The sequence below is a fragment of the Eptesicus fuscus genome, chromosome 8, assembly GCF_027574615.1.
Source record: "Eptesicus fuscus isolate TK198812 chromosome 8, DD_ASM_mEF_20220401, whole genome shotgun sequence".
NCBI classification, from domain to species: Eukaryota; Metazoa; Chordata; class Mammalia; order Chiroptera; family Vespertilionidae; genus Eptesicus; species Eptesicus fuscus.
In genome coordinates, this window is record NC_072480.1 from 65,134,054 (window position 1) to 65,151,612 (window position 17,559).

The 17,559-nt window shown below is 35.2% G+C and overlaps 1 protein-coding gene across 6 annotated transcripts in view; it reads left to right on the plus strand.

Moving 5' to 3' along the window:
• Positions 1-17,559, plus strand: part of PCCA (propionyl-CoA carboxylase subunit alpha) — a 381,582-nt gene that overhangs the window by 215,100 nt on the left and 148,923 nt on the right. For all 6 annotated transcript variants that reach the window (XM_054719911.1, XM_054719917.1, XM_054719915.1 and 3 more), the window contains 2 exons: positions 10,937-11,047; positions 15,323-15,431. In XM_054719911.1, coding sequence (XP_054575886.1) covers positions 10,937-11,047; positions 15,323-15,431 — 220 coding nt within the window. The remainder of the gene's footprint in view (positions 1-10,936; positions 11,048-15,322; positions 15,432-17,559) is intronic.

A 17,559-nucleotide genomic window follows, 5' to 3' on the forward strand; every position in this document is an offset into this window, starting at 1 on the left:
CTTGGGGTAGACACTTCTTTGTTGTGGGGGCCTATCCTGTGCATCAGAGGATATTTATCAACATCCTTGGCCGCTACTCACTAAATGGCAGTAGCATCTCCTCAGTTATGACAACTGACATTCCCAGTCATTGCTATATATGCCTTGGGGGACAAATTGCCCTTGATTGAGCACACCAGGCATCTAGATCTTGTTTTCTAAATACCATTCTCCCATGAATGGAATCAGTACTCATTGATAACATGGCTGATTTCAGGAAGAGTATAAGATGAGCCTAAAATATCTTGTATAAGAAAGTAATTAAGTGTGCAAAAATGATACGGCAAAGATACCGGAGCCAGCTTTAAGAGGCTCCCACTGACCAATCAGGGGAAACTTCAGCAAGAAGATAAATAATGCTAGCAATTTATTAAAATCCATGGAATAAAATAAGAGTCTAGGAGTTCTTATAGGTATAAATAGATGAAAACGATAATTGAGGGAGAAGGCACAGTTCTTCCCTTACAGTAGAATTTTAACAAGTGTAGAAAAAAACCACTTGGCAAACCCCAAATTGTTTAGGTAAAAATCATTAGTGATGGATGCTAAAGTTAATGGGTGAAAATTAGTTAAGTATAATAGGAAAATAGTATATTTAAAAATGGAAAAACCTAGCAACTTACTCAGAAGATCAAAATTAACATCGTTGGTAATGAGACAGATCAACATCATGTGCCTCTTGATATGATGCACTAAAAAGAGCACATCATTTCTGTGACATTCTTTTCAAAAATGTATAATGTGAGTATAATCAGGAGAAAACATCAGACAAACCACATTGAAAGACAGAGTACTAAATAAATGGCTTGTACTCTTCAAAAGTGTCAAGGTCAAGGAACACAAAAGTGGATCAACTTATCTAGATCAAAGGAAACTAAGGACACATGACAACTAAATGCAATGTGTCATCCTGGATTAGTTCCTGGACCAGAAAAAATTGTTTTTTCTTTTGTAGTAAAGGTCATAAATGGGACAATTGATGGAATTTGAATAAGGCCTTTAGATTAGGTAATGATGCTATCAATATTAATTTTCAGATTTGGTCATTGTACTGTGATTACATAAGAGATTTACTTTGGTTTTAGGAAATATACACTAAAGTATTTAGAGGTTAAATGCATATTGTCTGCAAATTGCCCTAAATGTTTCAGAATAAAACAAAAAAAAAAATAAAACACCAAAAAATCTGTGTAGAGAAAGAGAGGGAGGGAGGAAAAATGAATGACAAAACAAATAAGTGTGATAAAATGTTAACATTTGGAGAATCTGGGAAAAGGATATACAGTAATTCTTTATATCCTACTTTTGTGAAGGTTCTATAATTTTGAAATTATTCAAAATAAAAAGTTTTAAAAATAGGCGAAGAGGAGCATACACCCTCCTCTCTCCAAAGGTAACATGTAAGGAATAAAAACAGATGCATTTGCAATTTGTAATTATATATCATTCATCTCACTAATTCTAAAGGATAGAGAGGTTTAAAAAATACGTTATGAAGGACAGAAAAGGAAGGGCAACTTACTGTCTAGTTTGATAACTGTTTAGTTGTTTAATTATGTTCCCCTCCACCCCAAGTTGATTGTGAGTTTTTGTTAAAATAAAGAATCTTTACAGCAAAAATAAATGAGTGAAAGTTAACTTCTGTGTCCCATGCAGTAAGCAGTGGCTTTGCCTCTGTTTGATCCTGGCAGTGTGTGGAGCTAATGTCTGGCCAGTGTTTTGGAAGCAGCAGGTAGTCAGGAGAAGGCTGCTCCTAGGGGTCCTCCTCTGTGCTGGTCATGATTCCCCATGCAGATGGGACCGCGTGACCTTTGGCAGAGGTCATCCTCAATTCCCAGTCCAAAACTCAGAGTCATAATTTTTATGAGTATGTGATTAATAATATTGTTAAAATTATAGACTACGTCTCAGAGAGTACCTCTACCGTCTGCTTATTGTTTGAACAAGGACCAGTTTAAACGGGATTGTCTTTCCTGGGACATGGAAAGAAAGTAAACTAAGTATAAAATGGTAACTTTCATCTATGTGGGATATCTTTGAACAGTTCAATGATTTTTTTCCACTTACCTGGTCCTTTGAGCTTTTAGGTATAAAATAATTTTTTTATTCCCATTTGGTTTTAGAATTAATTAATATATAGTAGTTTGGGGAGCAGTTAAGGCATCTGGATTTTGGTCGTCTGACGTTAGCCAGTGTTTTACCTTATAGTTGTTAGGAAAGAAAAACACATAATGGTTTGATTTTGTATGGGATGATGTAATATTTAATTTTTAAAAAGTTTTTAAAAGTTTATTGATTGATTTTAGAGAGGAAGGGGCAGGATGGGGGAGGGAGGGAGGGAGGGAGGGAGGGAGAGAAAGAAAGAGAGAGAGAGAGAGAGAGAGAGAGAGAGAGAGAGAGAGAAATAGAGAGACACAGAGAGAGAGGAACATTGATTTGTTGTTCCACTTATTTATGCATTCATTGGTTGATTCTGGTTGATTCTTTGTGTGTGTCCTGACCAGGGGTCAAACCCACACTCTAAGTGTATTTGGATGACACTCTAACTGAGCTAACCAGCTAGGGCAGTAATATGTAATATTTTATTCAGAGAATATTAAAGAGAAAATATTTTTGCATATTAATTATATTCCTGAAACGTCCTTTATCAAAAGAAAAGAATATATTTTCATGCTGTACTGACTATTCAAGTAGAAAGATTTTTTAGAAGTCCATGCTTCACTTTGTGTGCTTGAGTGGCTCTGTTCTTTGATATCCAATATGTAAATTAATATTTGCTTTTAATTCTTTTGAGTTATGCTCTCTAAAATAAGCACTTTTTAAACTTTAAATCTGGAATGAAAATACAACATATCATTTACCCTATAAAATTGCATACATTTTAATTTTTTGGATGTCATCAGTCACAAATTGATCACTGGACATCAGAAAATAATCTCATTTTTGTTCACATTATCATTAACTATTTCTGAAAGCTATGTTGTATTTTACTGAAGACAGAGCCTGATGTAATCTATATGGGTATTGGGCACCCAGAGAGCAAGAAAATTTATACCAATACTAGGCTGTAACAAGAAAGCCGATAAAATTAAATATGACATGTACCAAGTGAACAGTATTATTTTTGTTTAACTGGATGATGTAAGGATAAAAATCCCGAGTTAGATTGTCTTTCTAAGTTGTTCATTACTTATGCAAAAAAGCTTATAAATAAAAACATTCTGAATTCTGTACATGAGAACACCTTTCTTTCTTTTTTTTTTTTTTTGTTTGTTAATCCTCACCTGAGGATATTTTTCTATTGATTTTTTAGGGAGAGTGGAAGAGAGAGGGAAAGACAGAGAGAAACATCGATGTGAGAGAAACACATCGATTGGTTGCCTCTTGCATGCGCCCCGACCAGGGCCTGGGCCGGGAGGAGTCTGCAACCAAGGTACATGCCCTTGACCGAAATCGAACCCAGGACCCTTTGGTCTGTAGGCTGACGCTCTATCCACTGTGCCAGACCAGCTAGGGCAGAACACCGTTTTTTAGAAATAAAATTAAAACTATACCTTGATCTAACTTTAATCTTTTCCTGTAAATTATACATGAATTTATTTATTTATTTATTTTGCTTTTCTCTGTTTCTCACTTTGTTTTGGATACATTTGCATGCATGTCCACCTCCATGACATCTGTATCCTTCTGTATGTACATTCTAATCTGCCCATTCTTCTGAACTCATCCTTTAGACTTCATCAATCTTATCTCATGGGCATCTCAAATTTAACTTGCCCAAACTTTTCCTCTCAACCTGTTCCTTTTTTGTAAATGACATCTTCTATCATGTAGAGCCAGAAGTTTGGGTGCTGTGCAGATTCATCTCCCTCACTTTTGACAGCCGCTAAGTCACCAAGCTCTGTCTGCATCCTGAATGTCTCTTACATCTGGCTACTTTTCTTCATCTGTATTGTCTGCATCCCAGCTGTGGGCTGAGGCTTTGCCACTTTTCAACCTGTCTCCTGCAATTGTCAGTTAATGGTTTCCCCCCATCTTTACTCTTGCCCCTCCCCAATCCCTTTTCCAGCAGAAACTTGAGTGATTCATGGAATGTATAACTAGTCATATCTGCCCTATTTAAACCATTCTGGTCACTCTCAAGGTAAAGTGAAATCTTTGTATTTTGTATGGCCATCAGACCCAGAATGCCCCTCTCTAACTTCAGGCACACTGTTCTTTCACTTTGCTCAGACACTTTGGCCATGGGTCCTTTCAGCCTCTAGTTAGAAATATTTGTGGTATACATTTGCTTTACAGCAATGAAAAGTCTTATATAATTTAAGTTCCTCCCTAATATTGCCCTGTTTGTGGCCTTCTACATCTTTCTCTATTTTCTTTCCCAGCCAGGAAAATTAGTGTAAGTCAGAAATACTTTCCTTTTCCTGGAACTCCTTTCATTTCCTAGGCATGTAAGTCTCTATGGCAAATTATCACCCTTTTCTTCATCAAAAGGGTTTTAGTTTGTTTGTAAAATATACAATGAAGGGATTCATTTCCCTTTGATAGCCTGACCTCTTTCAAGGAATCTTTTATTTTTAAATTCTTGTTGCCTTTTTGTCTTTCTAAGCACCCTAGCATATAGCCTTTAGTTGCTCTTCATTTTTCTCTATCTAAATATCACCAATAATATAGGAAGATGTCACATTTTGCAATGATTTCTTAGGTTTATTGGTTTCACCTGAAATTTCTTATACCTTCAAATACTTTCCCAATAGATAAATAATTACAAAGGCCTTAGAAACATTAGTGATTGAGTGTGGACTCAGTCATTGCCCTCAGAACAAGGTCAGGATAACTGCATTTCTCCTGGGTGTGTGTTATAAAGATATTTATTAAATCATTGTATGTAATAACTTCTTCCATGGAGTATTTGTGTAGCTAAAGGAATGATATTAATATTTGAATTGTGGGACTTTTTCTAAGTATTTTGAAGGAGTTTGAAGAGATTGAAAATTGGATTTTATAAAATTTTATGCACATAGTATCTTCTGAGAACAGAGATGCTCAGAACTTTTCAAATGATTGTTGGTATGGTTTATAATAAAGAGATGCATAGAGAAATGCCTAGAAGTATGTATTAAGTTGTTGACATTGATTGCCTTAGAGATAAGAAGTCATATTGTAAAGATACAGCCTTCTTCCTAATGCATCTGATTAGGGTATGGTGTAACCTTCTGTAACAAAGTTTCCTAAATACAGTGGTATGAAAGGGGTAGAAATTTATTTACTTCTCATGTAACACTCTATCTAGTTTATGCTGATGGGGCCAGTTAGTGTTCTGTGGTCATTTCAGGAGACACCGATACTCACATGCACATTCCCATCTTGCTTGCTCCGCTTCATCTACATTGGCAAATCTGAGTTCGAGCCATGTCAGGAGCTCACAGGAAGAGAGAAGGAAAGGAAGTCCAAGCAAGCAATTCTTTTTTCAAGAAAGTGAGGCCAGATTTGGATACATCACTTTAACTTTCAGTCCTTTGTGGAGGAATTAGTGTGTCATGTCTAGCTATGAGGTAGACAGGCAAGTTCAGTCTGTGTCTGGGTGGTCTTTTGTTCAGCTAAGACTGTTACTGTCAAAAACATGAAAAGCAGATTTTAGGAGAAAACAGCAGTTTGTCACAATATTAAATTTTTTTAACGTATTATTATTTTAATTTATATTATACTAACTTTAGATAATTATCCAATCTCTCTGGATCAGTTTCCTTTTTTTAATCCTCTCGTAAGGATATTTTTCCATTAATGTTTAGATAGAGTAGAAGGGAGAAAGGGAGAGAGGGAGAGAGAAACATTGATTGGTTGCCTCCTGTACACGCTCCGATCAAGGCTGGGGATCGAACCTGCAATCCAAGTATGTACCCTTGACCAAGACCCTTCATTGCGCTAACCACTGAGAACACTGGCCAGGGAATCTTTTCTTTTCTTTTTAAATCCTCACCCAAGGATATGTTTTTATTGATTTTAGAGTGAGAGGAAGGAAAAGGGAGGGGAGCATTGATGTGAGGGAAAAACATTGATCATTTGCCTCCTGTACACATCCTGACTGGGGACCGAACCCACAACCTTTTGGTGCATGGGATGATGCTCCAACCAACTAAGCCACCTGGCCAGGGCACAGTTTTCTTATTTTTAAGTCTCCTTTTTCCTTGTAATTTTTAAAAATTCTATCACTGGTTACTGAAAGTCGCTAAAAACAGGTTCTGTATAATTGCTCTTATTTTTCTTCCTGTGATATCTTATTGTGACATGAGTAGTAGGTGTAGAATAAATGTTGATAGATGTACATGTTGATAGATGTAGATTAATTTGCTCAGAATATCAACATTGTTAAAACCTAATAGCAGATATTGGCAAACTTTTTTGGTAGAGAGCCAGAGATGAAATATTTAGACTTTGTGGATTACATGGTCTGTGTTGCAACTACTTGTCTCCATTGTTGTAACATGAAAACAACCATATGTAAACACTGCTGTGTTCCAATAAAATTTTATTTACAAAAACAGGTGGTAGGCGATTTGACCTGCAGGGCATAGTTTGTTGAGACCCTTCATTTTAGGATTGCTATGTCCTCAAGATAGAAATTGGTACCAATGTAGATTTGTGGAGCTTCATTCTTACAGAGTATGAAATTGGAAATTAGGTAAGTAGATCACTGCTGGGGCTTAGGATGCAATACTTCTGTCTGATGTTTATTAATTATATATTACCTTCTGCTCTACATTCTCATAATTCTCATATCAAAGGATAATAATGAGCACAAAGATAATATACCTTCTTGAGTGGCAGACATTGCATTCAGCATTATCCTATTTGTAGCTCATGACAATCATACAAAATAGGTTCAGTTATTATCACCATTTTACAAATGAGGAAACTGAAACTCAAACTGAAACTTTGAGAGCTTACATAGCTTACCCAGAGATGGACTTGGTACTTGAACTTGAGAGATTCTTTGCTTACATGATCTTTGTAAAAGTGAGGGCTCAAGAAGATTTGAATAGCAAGATAAGAGTCAGTCTTTCTAGGTTTGTTTCACAGCATAATGGTACAGGTTAGAACTATACAGAAGCTGGAAGGAATGAACAAATCTCAGTTTTGCTTCAACTTTAGCTTTATTATGTTTCAGTTGCCCTGCTCCTCTTATGGAAGCCTGTTTTCCCTAGATTTGAATTGCCTCTTTTCAGTTCCTTTCATTCCTACTTAATAACTTTGTAATCTACATGACCAAGATCAAGTACTCCTTTCATAAAGCTTTTCTATATCATAAAACTATCCCAATATCATTCATGTCCCTCTTGTGGTAGTTTATATTTACTTTGTAGTAGACATTGTGTATTAGGCTTAGTTTTTCCTATTAAATCAGTTTTTCCTACTAGATCAGAAGCTTTTCTCCTCTTCCTCCTCCTCCTTTATTCTCCTTCTCTTCTTTCCTTGATATATAATAAACTTCTCATGTATATGTTCGTGAAATCATCAAATGTTCGCAATTAAGATAGTGAACATTTCTTTCACCTCCAAAAGTTTTCTTTTGTTTTATAAATGCCCATAGTAGTTACTTTATTTATTTTTTTCTTGCATAACTCAACAAGCTGATTTTATTTTATTTATTTACTAGAGGCCCGATGCACGAAATTTATGCAAGAGTAGGCCTTCCTTCCCCCAGCTGACGGCACCAGCTTCCCTCCGGCACCCAGGACCCGGGCTTCCCTCTGGCCACTGGCAGGCACCCGGGACCCAGGCTTCCCTCCCAGCCCCAGCGTCTTCCAGAAGGACGTCCAGTCTAATGAGCATATTATGCTTTTTTTATTATAGCTTTTTAACATTAAATTTATTGGGGTGACATTGGTCGACATGATCATATAGGTTTCAGGTATGAGTTTCTGTGTTATAAGATCTGTATATTGCACTGTGTGCCCACCACCCAAAGTCAGATCTTCTCCTATCACCATATATTAGGACCTCCTTCTCCCCCTACCCCCTTCCCTCTGGCAGCCATCACACTGTTGTGTTCATGGGTTTTAGTTTTATACCGCACGTATGAGTGAAATCATATTATGGTTCTTAGCTTTTCCTGACTGACTTATTTCACTTAGCATAATATTCTCAAGGTACATCCATGTTGTTGCAAATGGCAATATTTCATCCTTCCTTATGGCTGAGTGGTATTCCATTGTGCATATGTACCACATTATTTTAATCAAGTCCTCTATCGCTGGATACTTTGGTTGTTTCCATGTCTTGGTTACTGTGAGTAATGCTGCAATGAATATAGGGGTGCATGTATCTTTGCAAATACATGATTTGGAGTTTTTCAGGTATATACCCAGAAGGATTGCTGGGTCATATGGTACTTTATTCTTAATTTTTTGAGGAATTGCCAAATTGCTTTCCACAGTGGTTGTACCAGTCTACATTCCCACCAGCAGTGAATGAGGGTTCCCTTTTTCCCACAACCTCTCCAACACTTGTTATTGCTTGTCTTGTATGGCCACTCACAGATATGAGATGGTATCTCACTGTAGTTTTGATGTGCATTTCCCTAATTGCTAGTGATATTGAACATCTTTTCATATATCTATTGACTGTTCGTATATCTTCTTGGGAGAGGTGAAGATTCAAATCAATCTTGAGAAAAAAGAACAAAGCTGGAGGTATCATGCTACCTGACTTCAAATTATACTACATAGCTACAATAATCAAAACAGCATGGTATTGGCAGAGAAACAGATACATAGATCAATGGAACAGAATAAAGAGTCCAGTTATAAAACCACATGTATATGGACAGATAATTTTTGACAAAGGAGCCAGAAACACAATGGAGTAAAGATAGTCTCTTCAATAAATGGTTCTGGGAAAATTGGAAAGCCACATGCAAAGGAATGAAACTAGATTACAGTTTGTCCTCATGTACAAAAGTCAATTCAAAATGGATCAAAGACCTAAATATAAGATCTGAAACAATAAGTTACATAGAAGAAAATATAGGTACCAAACTTATGGACCTTGGTCATAGGGAACATTTAATGAACTTGACCCCAAAGCCAAAGGAAATAAAGGCAAAAATAAATGAATGGGACTATATCAAACTAAAAAGCTACTGCACAGCAAAAGAAACTGACAACAAAACAGAGAGGCAGCCAATCAAATGGGAGGTGATATTTGCAAATAGTAGCTCCAACAAAAGTTTAATATCCAAAATATACAAAAGCTTTCTTAGGGCCTTTGCAATCCATCTTCTCTTCAATCCTCCCCCAGTGTAGTCACATGATCTGCTTTCTGTCACTGTAAGCTGTTTTACATTTTCTGAAATTTTATATTAATACTAGAAGCCTAGTGCACAGATTCGTGCACAGTTGGGGTCATTTCGGCCTGGCCTGCAGGGATCGGGCCAAAACCAGCTCTTCGACATCCCCTGAGGGGTCCCAGATTGCGAGAGGGTGGTTCTCGGGTGACGCACCCCGGAATCAGGCTCCCTCCTCTCTGGTTCCAGGCACGTCACTCGAGAACCGAAGCTGCTGAGTCACCACAGCTTAGCAGCTCCTGTGTTGAGTGTCTGCCCCCTGGTGGTCAGTGCACATCATAGTTACCGGTTGGAGCGTCTGCTCCCTGGTGGTCATTGTGCATCATAGCTACTGGTCAGATGGTTGGATGGTCGCTTAGGCTTTTATATATGTAAATACTCATATAGTATGCATTATTTTTGGTTTTGTTGAATTCATAATTTTGAGATTTATCTTTGTACATATTAGTGATTCATTTCTTTTTATTGCTGTGTAGAATTCCATGGTATGGACAAACCACATTTAAAAAATTCATTTACCTATTGATGGACATTTAGATAATTTCCAGTTGTTGACTATTGTAAATAAAACTGTTAACCTTTGTGCATAAGTGTTTGTACAGACATATGGTTTTATTTTAAGTTGGGTAAATACTTGAGAATTAATGTTTATCTTTTTAAGAAACTGCCAAACAGTTCCAAAGTAGATGTATCAACTTATATTCCCCACCCCAGGGTATGACAGATCATTCTTTTTTCTCACATCTTCACCATCTCTCAACCTTTAGCCACTTAAATTAGTGTTTGGTGATATCTTATTGTGTTTCTTTTGCAATAGAGATGTTGAACATTTTTTGTGTGTGTGCTTACTGGCCTTTTGTATATGTTTTGTGAAATGTCTGTTCAGATCTTTGCTTCTATTTTCATCTTGGTTTGTTTGTCAAGTTATTATTGTATTGTTAGCATTCTTTATATATTCCAGATACAAGATTTTGTCTAATATATGTATTGCGAATATTTTACCACAGTCTGTGGCTTGCCATTTTATTTTCTTAACTATATCCTTTGAAGAACAGACTTAAATTTTGATGAAATACAACATGTTGATTATTTTCATGATTTATGGTTTTTGTGTACTTATCTAAGAATCTGTTGCCTGCCTCATGCTAAGTGATTTTTCTCCTATATTTTCTTCTATGTTTTGCATTTTTAGGTTTTATTTTTAAGTTTGTGATTCAACTTGAGTTAATTTTTGTGTATGGTGTGAGTTAGTGTTGAGGCTGTTTTCTTTTTTCCTAAATGGATATCTCATTGTTCCACCCCTTATTGAAAAGATATTTATTTCCCCATTGAATTGACTTAGCAATTACCAGCTTCTTAAATTTACATTTAGAGTTTTACTGCTACCTCAAGTTCAGATTTTTTTTGTTGTTACTTGAAGTGAACGAGATGATTAAATTTGTATTGTTCTTGCTAGATCATAGGAAAGTGGTGATAAATTTCTCCTGATAATAAGAATTAGATTTTAACTGACTTACTGTTCTCCAGTTCAATCTGATCTTTTATTTTTAGGTGTTATACATAATATTGCGTTACTTCGAGAGGTAATAATCAACTCACGCTTTATAAAAGGAGACATCAACACTAAATTTCTTTCTGATGTATATCCTGATGGCTTTAAAGGTTTGTATGCATTGAAGTATTTTAATATTAAAGTTATTATTTTTTACTTATTGTAATGTATACTTTTTTCTATTTTGAAATTAAGGTCTTTGGCCCATATTATACTTGATTTGTTAACATACTTAGAATATCCTAGGCTATTGACAGTTATAATTTTGAGTATTCCTGAGTAATTCACAAATGTGTAATCTATAATTTTGTTGAGTGAAGAATTAAACTATGTGGAATGTGTACTAGCCCAGTTTTGAAGCAAACATATAGGCAGAGAATTAGCTTACCTGATTTTCTGATTTCTGCAAGTCAGAAGAGTTCTGCAGGAACTGTTCTTTAATAATTAAACAAACAAACAAACAAAAAACAAACAAAAAATAATTAAACACTATTATGTATGAAAATTAGCGCTGAGAATTTCAGAATACCAGTTGCTATTCCTGTTAATAAAAATGAAAATGTCTAAGAAAATGATGGTTTGTATTCTGAAAAATTGGTTTTGAGTAAAATAATGAGTGGAATGTGAAATTCAGTACTGCATAGTTATCAGTGAGTGTTTCCAAGTAGCAGGAAAATTGCTCATCAAGTTCGAGACAGAGAAAACCATTTAGTGAGCATTGAAAACATAGTTAAAATGATATTAAGAAAGAACATGACTTACATGAGACTTAATAGAAATGTTATTCATGTGAAAGCAAGAAGCCTCTACATATATTTCTAATGAACTTAGGGATATGTGAAAATTAGATATTCTCTCACAAATATCATGTTCTTTATATCCATTTAAAGTCTTTTACTAGATAAAATGTCTCAATCATTTTAGAAAATGTATTTAGATTGAGGTCAACTTCCTGTAGTTGAACTATTGAATACATTTACAAAGCAATTTCTTACCTCAGAATTTACAATACCGTATTTTCATAAGACTAAATGGAGATTATTGTTTTGATTGTTCTTTCCAAAACTTTAATGGTGCAGGGTTTTATCATTAGTACCAAGAGAAATGGGGAATGTTTTTTATTTGGGAACTGAAATAAGACTAATGAATCATCAGTCTTTTTTCTGAACTTTAAAATTTTTATAAATATAAAATACAATCTTAATATATTACAGTTTTATATTTGCATGATTATTTCATTAATATTTATTGCTACCATGAAGTCAGGAGCCACTTATGTTATTGCTTTTTATTGTATCCCTAGCAACTATACAAATTCTAGGTTCAATCAGGATTTTCAGATGCTTTTGTGTCTGCCTGGTGAATCCATCTGTGGAGGTGATATGACATGAAATAGTAGGCAGAGGAGACAGCAGGGCAATACTTCAGGGAACCTTTTGAACAGACATATTGTATATGTGTATGGGTTCTTATAAATGCACACATTTACATGTGTGTCTCTCTATATATGCATATATGACATAGAGAAGAAAATGGGGAATTAAAATTTCTAATTGGAGTTGATTACTCTGTGCTGTACATTTAGCAGTAATGTTCCAAATTTTTAAGGGAACTCAGATATTTACCTAGAACCTAATATTGTAACTTTTTGTGATAAACTTAATATATTACATTGCTTTTTTTGGTAGGAAATTATCAGCACTTCACAATAATTGTGTTTATTATGCTTATGCAAGATAGGAAAATAATTTTTAAATTCTTATAAGTTATTATAATGGTCTTTAGCAATTTTTAACTTCAGCTTTCATTTTACATGTGAGGAAGCCAAAGCACAGAGAGATGAAGGCTGAAAAAACAGTAATATGATAAAACCAGAAATTGAATTTAGAGCTTTCAACTTTTCTTTTAGTACTCATTCAATTTTGGAAGGATTTAAAGTCATAAATCACAGAGGTTTCAGAGTATGCTGTATGTTGTCATGTTGCCTGTAAGGACTTTAAAGTACATACCTATATTTACCATTCTTCATGTCTACCTCTTATTTTCTCATGTGATTTTCATGTCAGTTCTTTCTTCTCTGAATGGCTACTATCTCTTGTTCTTTATCTTCAGATTACTCTGTTTCTTTCCCCCCATTTTTCTCCAGAGCAGGTTTTAAATGTATTAAACTGTGTCATTTTGATTGTTTGATATATGTGCCTGAAAGAGCAGCAGGAAGTGGCAACTGAAGTTAATCCAGGATCTTCTCCATATGTTTGAGGCAGGGTCACTTTGCCCCTTTGGGATTACCCATCTGCTTCCCATCTGTCCAGCTATCATAGGCCTATGCATACGCAAGTGCCCATTTTTATAACTGCATAGAAATTTTTTATTATAGGTGTTTACTATCCCAAGTTTGTTTGTAGACTAGGACAGTGTTCCTAAAGGTTCTTAGGTTGAACTTTGAAATGATTGTGAGTGAAGTTTAAAAATAGGATACACAAAAAATTTGATCTTCATGTCAGTTTATTTTATTATATTGTTGCAAAGCTGTTTTTTCCTTTGATTAAAAAAAATAAATGGAAAATGGGGATGAAAGTATTTTGATTCTGAAATAAAGAAAAAAAGAGAAAGAAAGTATTTTAAGACTTATAATTTCTGTTGGGCTGTAGTGAACATTTTGGATTTATTTCTCTGCTGAATTACTACACTGAAATCGGCAGCCTCATCAAAAGAAATGGTCAAAATCACCTGAGAAGTTGTAAAATTTTTATAGACATTTAATTCAATATAAGAAGAATACCATTAATTATATTTCTCTTTGTATTTCTTTACCTTTAAGTACTATGATATATGAACTGACGTGTGGCCTTTAAAGATCCGGTCATTAAAATCATTCAACAAATAATAGATATAATCTCTAGAAGAAATTCAAAGACAAATAATACATTTTTGTGCTCTTGAGCTTACATCACAAGAGAAATAAACATGTAAAGAACTAATTACAGGATAGGCTAAAATAATTGCTAAGTAAAGATATAAGCAAAGTGTCTTAAGAGTAGAGGAAAAAGGAAACCAATTCTGATTTAGGGAATCAAAGCTGGTTCACGGACAAGGTAGCATTTACACTGTTGAAACACCTTTCCAAGGACCCTATTCCATAGGCTCTAGGGCTGCCAAACGCCTTGAGAGAACCACTGTGCACATCTCTTCCTAATCCATCCTTTTTGATATAATGTCGATAATTTGTAATTAGCCCAGGAGAAAGAATTTACAATGAGGAAATAGGCAGATGCTGCATGCTGGGGCATCACTGCTGCATGCTGGGGCATCACTGGAGCTTCCCCTTCCCTTCAGTTTCATGAAATACTGCACCTTTGAGTTTCATGAAGCTCCTCCACATAGAAAATTGTGTTGCAGATCTGGAAAGTACCTGCATTCTAATGGTGAATACTTGTAGTCATTGCTACTTTAAATGATTTTTTAAACATAATGTTTGAATTGCCTTATTTCTTTCAAATGAATTTAAATAACCAAGTGTTTTTTCTTTTATGGATTTTACAAGTATCATCTTCTTGTTGATGATTCAGCATTCAAATTGCCTATACTGTACCATTTAATACTCTATTATCTGTGTATAGTAAGTACTGTGGTAAATAATAGTGTTAGAAATTGTGGTGAAATTACAACTCTTAGGGGACATTTTAACCTGCAGACCCTGGAATATAGAATCCTGCCTTGACTCACACACTTTTGTGCAAATAGAGCAGATTTCCCTGCTGCACAAGACTCAGCCAGACTAGGGAGCCTTCCTAAGCCTTGTTAGGCTAGACCACTGTCGCCAGGTCCACTATATTCTGCTAGGAACTAAAGAGGGGAAGAGAGAGCGAGAGATTGGTGGGCTGGTTGATTGGGATTCAAACCCTGACTTCATGCAAGAATGTCACACCTTTATTTTCCTTTAATCCTTCACACTACAAAACATGCCCTAGCCAATGTCATTGACCAACCACACTCCTTTTCTACTTTTCCTTTATCCTCTACTTAGAAGTAAAATTTGGGTGAGGAGTGATAAGGAGAAGCAGATGTGAAGAGCCTTAAGTTTTTCCTAGAGATCTGAGTATGGTTTTTTATTTGTAATTGTTTCGTTCTGTGCCTGCTTAATATCCCTTTTTTCTTTCTTTTAGAAATTAGACTATAAACTTCTAGTTAGCAGGATTTTTTTTGGTCTCATTTGAATAATATTGTTTCCCCCATTTCTCGTGCAGGCTCCAATGTCTGGAATAATACTAGCTCCATAAGAGATGCTTGATAGTATACTTGTTTGAATGATTCATAATTCTAAAAGATGAAGCATAGATGTTGACATTATGTATTTGATTGATTGCTTGATTGATTTCCCTCAGGACACAAGTTAACAGAGAGTGAGAGAAACCAGTTATTGGCAATAGCATCATCATTGTTTGTGGCATCCCAATTAAGAGCACAACATTTTCAAGAACATGAAAATTCAAGGTATGTTAGATCATTTAAAACAAGACATGAACAGAAAAATATTAATTATCTAAAAGACAGGAAGTTACTAATTAAAGATCTAACTAATCTCAATTCTAGACATTCTTATGAGTGTTTGAAGTATAATAAAGTTTTAGTGCTTAAAAATAGTATTGCTTCAATTTGGTTCAAATGAATTTTTTAAATTCAAAAAGAAAAAGGATGTTTGCCCCTTTAATTTGGACTTTATTAGAGGTAAGAAAATACTCTGAAAACTTACAGGAAGACTGTTCAAGTAATTTGTATTTATTATTTCTGTTTTATTACCTTGTTAATCTTTTTTGTTTGTTTATTTGTTTGTTTGTTTTTTTTAATCTTCACCTGAAGATATTTTTCCATTGATTTTTAGAGCAAATGGAAGGGGAGGGGTAGAGACACAGAGAGAGAAACATTGATGTGAGAGAGACACATCAATTGGTTGCCTCCTGCACTCACAGGATCAAATCTGCAACCCAGGTACATACTCTTGACCAGGTGAGAGCTGACGCTCTATCCACTGAGCCAATCCGGCTAAGGCATACTTTGTAAATCTTGATAAAAGTTTTGAGAAGTATTATAGTAATAAAATTTAGGATGAATCTTATTAGTTTCAAAAATATTAATATGAGTTCGGCCGGTGTTGCTCAGTGGTTCAGCTCAACCTATGAACCAGGAGGTCATGGTTCAATTCCTGTTCAGGGTACATGCCCGGGTTGCTGGCTTGATCCCCAGTATGGGGTGTGCAGGAGGCAGCCGATCAATGATTCTCTCTCATCATTGATGTTTCTATCTCTCTCTTTGCCCTTCAGAAGACACCACCAAGAAAATTATAAAACAAGATAGCAAATGGCAGAATGTATTCAGAGTTATCTAATAAAGGACTTGAATATATAATATGTAAATAATTGTTACGATTCAATGGTAAGCCAAACAACCCAATTAAAAAATTTTGGCCTAGATTCTTTATCAAAGAATTTATATCAATGGTAAGTAAGTTCATGAAAAGATGTCTAATATCATCAATAATTAGATGAATCCCAGTTAGAACCCCAATACTATACTACCACACACCATTAGAATAATTTGCGTTAAATGGTGAGTGGATAAATAAATGTATAACCATGCAATAGAATACTGGTTAACAATAAAAAAGAAAAAAGTATGTTATACATGTATCAACATACATAAATCTAAAAATAAAATCATGCTAAGAAAAAGAAACCAGCTAAAGAAGACTATATTTGATTTCTTTTATTTGAAATTTCTAGGAAAGGCAAAGTGGTTGCCTGGGCATGGATGTTGATGTCACAGAATTACATCTGTATACAGTCAGTGCCCCATACCTTAACCCAATAATTATTCCTATTTCACCATCATCCCAGAATCCTCCTCCCCTGCTACTACTGGTGAACTCATTACACTTTAGAAGTTCCAAAAAATTATACTAATAAAATACATAGGCTAGAGCTTAGTTATGTAGATACTTGTGCACATGTTACCTATATAACAAGCAATTATTTTATTTTTGGTTAATTTTTTTTCTACTGAACTTATCATTTATTTAGTATGCCAGTTTATTATAAAATTGGTACCACCCATAAAAACAGAGATCTATAACATCTAGATAAATATACTGGCCTTTTTTGTTGTTATTGTTAATCCCCACCTGAAGATATTTTTTTTATTGTGTTCCTCCCCCCGAGTGAATGGGAGAGAAGAGGGGGAGAGGGGAGGGGGGAGGGGAGAGGATAAGGAAAGGAAGGGGAGGTAGAGAGACATCAATATGAGAAAGACACATTGATTAGTTGAGTCATGCACTCTTGGGATCAAATCTGCAACCCAGGTACATACCCTTGAGACTGGGAATCAAACCCATGTGCAGGCCAACACTAATCACTGAGCTATGCCAGCCAGGGCTATAGTGATCTTTTGACAAAGTATAATCTTGTGTAGACAAAGTGACTTTCTTTTTGTTTGTTCACAGAAGAGGTCCCCGATAGCAAAGCTGATGTAAGGTGATTGTATCCTCACATTTTGGCTTCAGAATCATGTTTTCATTATTGGCTTGGGAATCCAGTCTAGTGTTAGCCTCCAGGTGTGGCTACATATT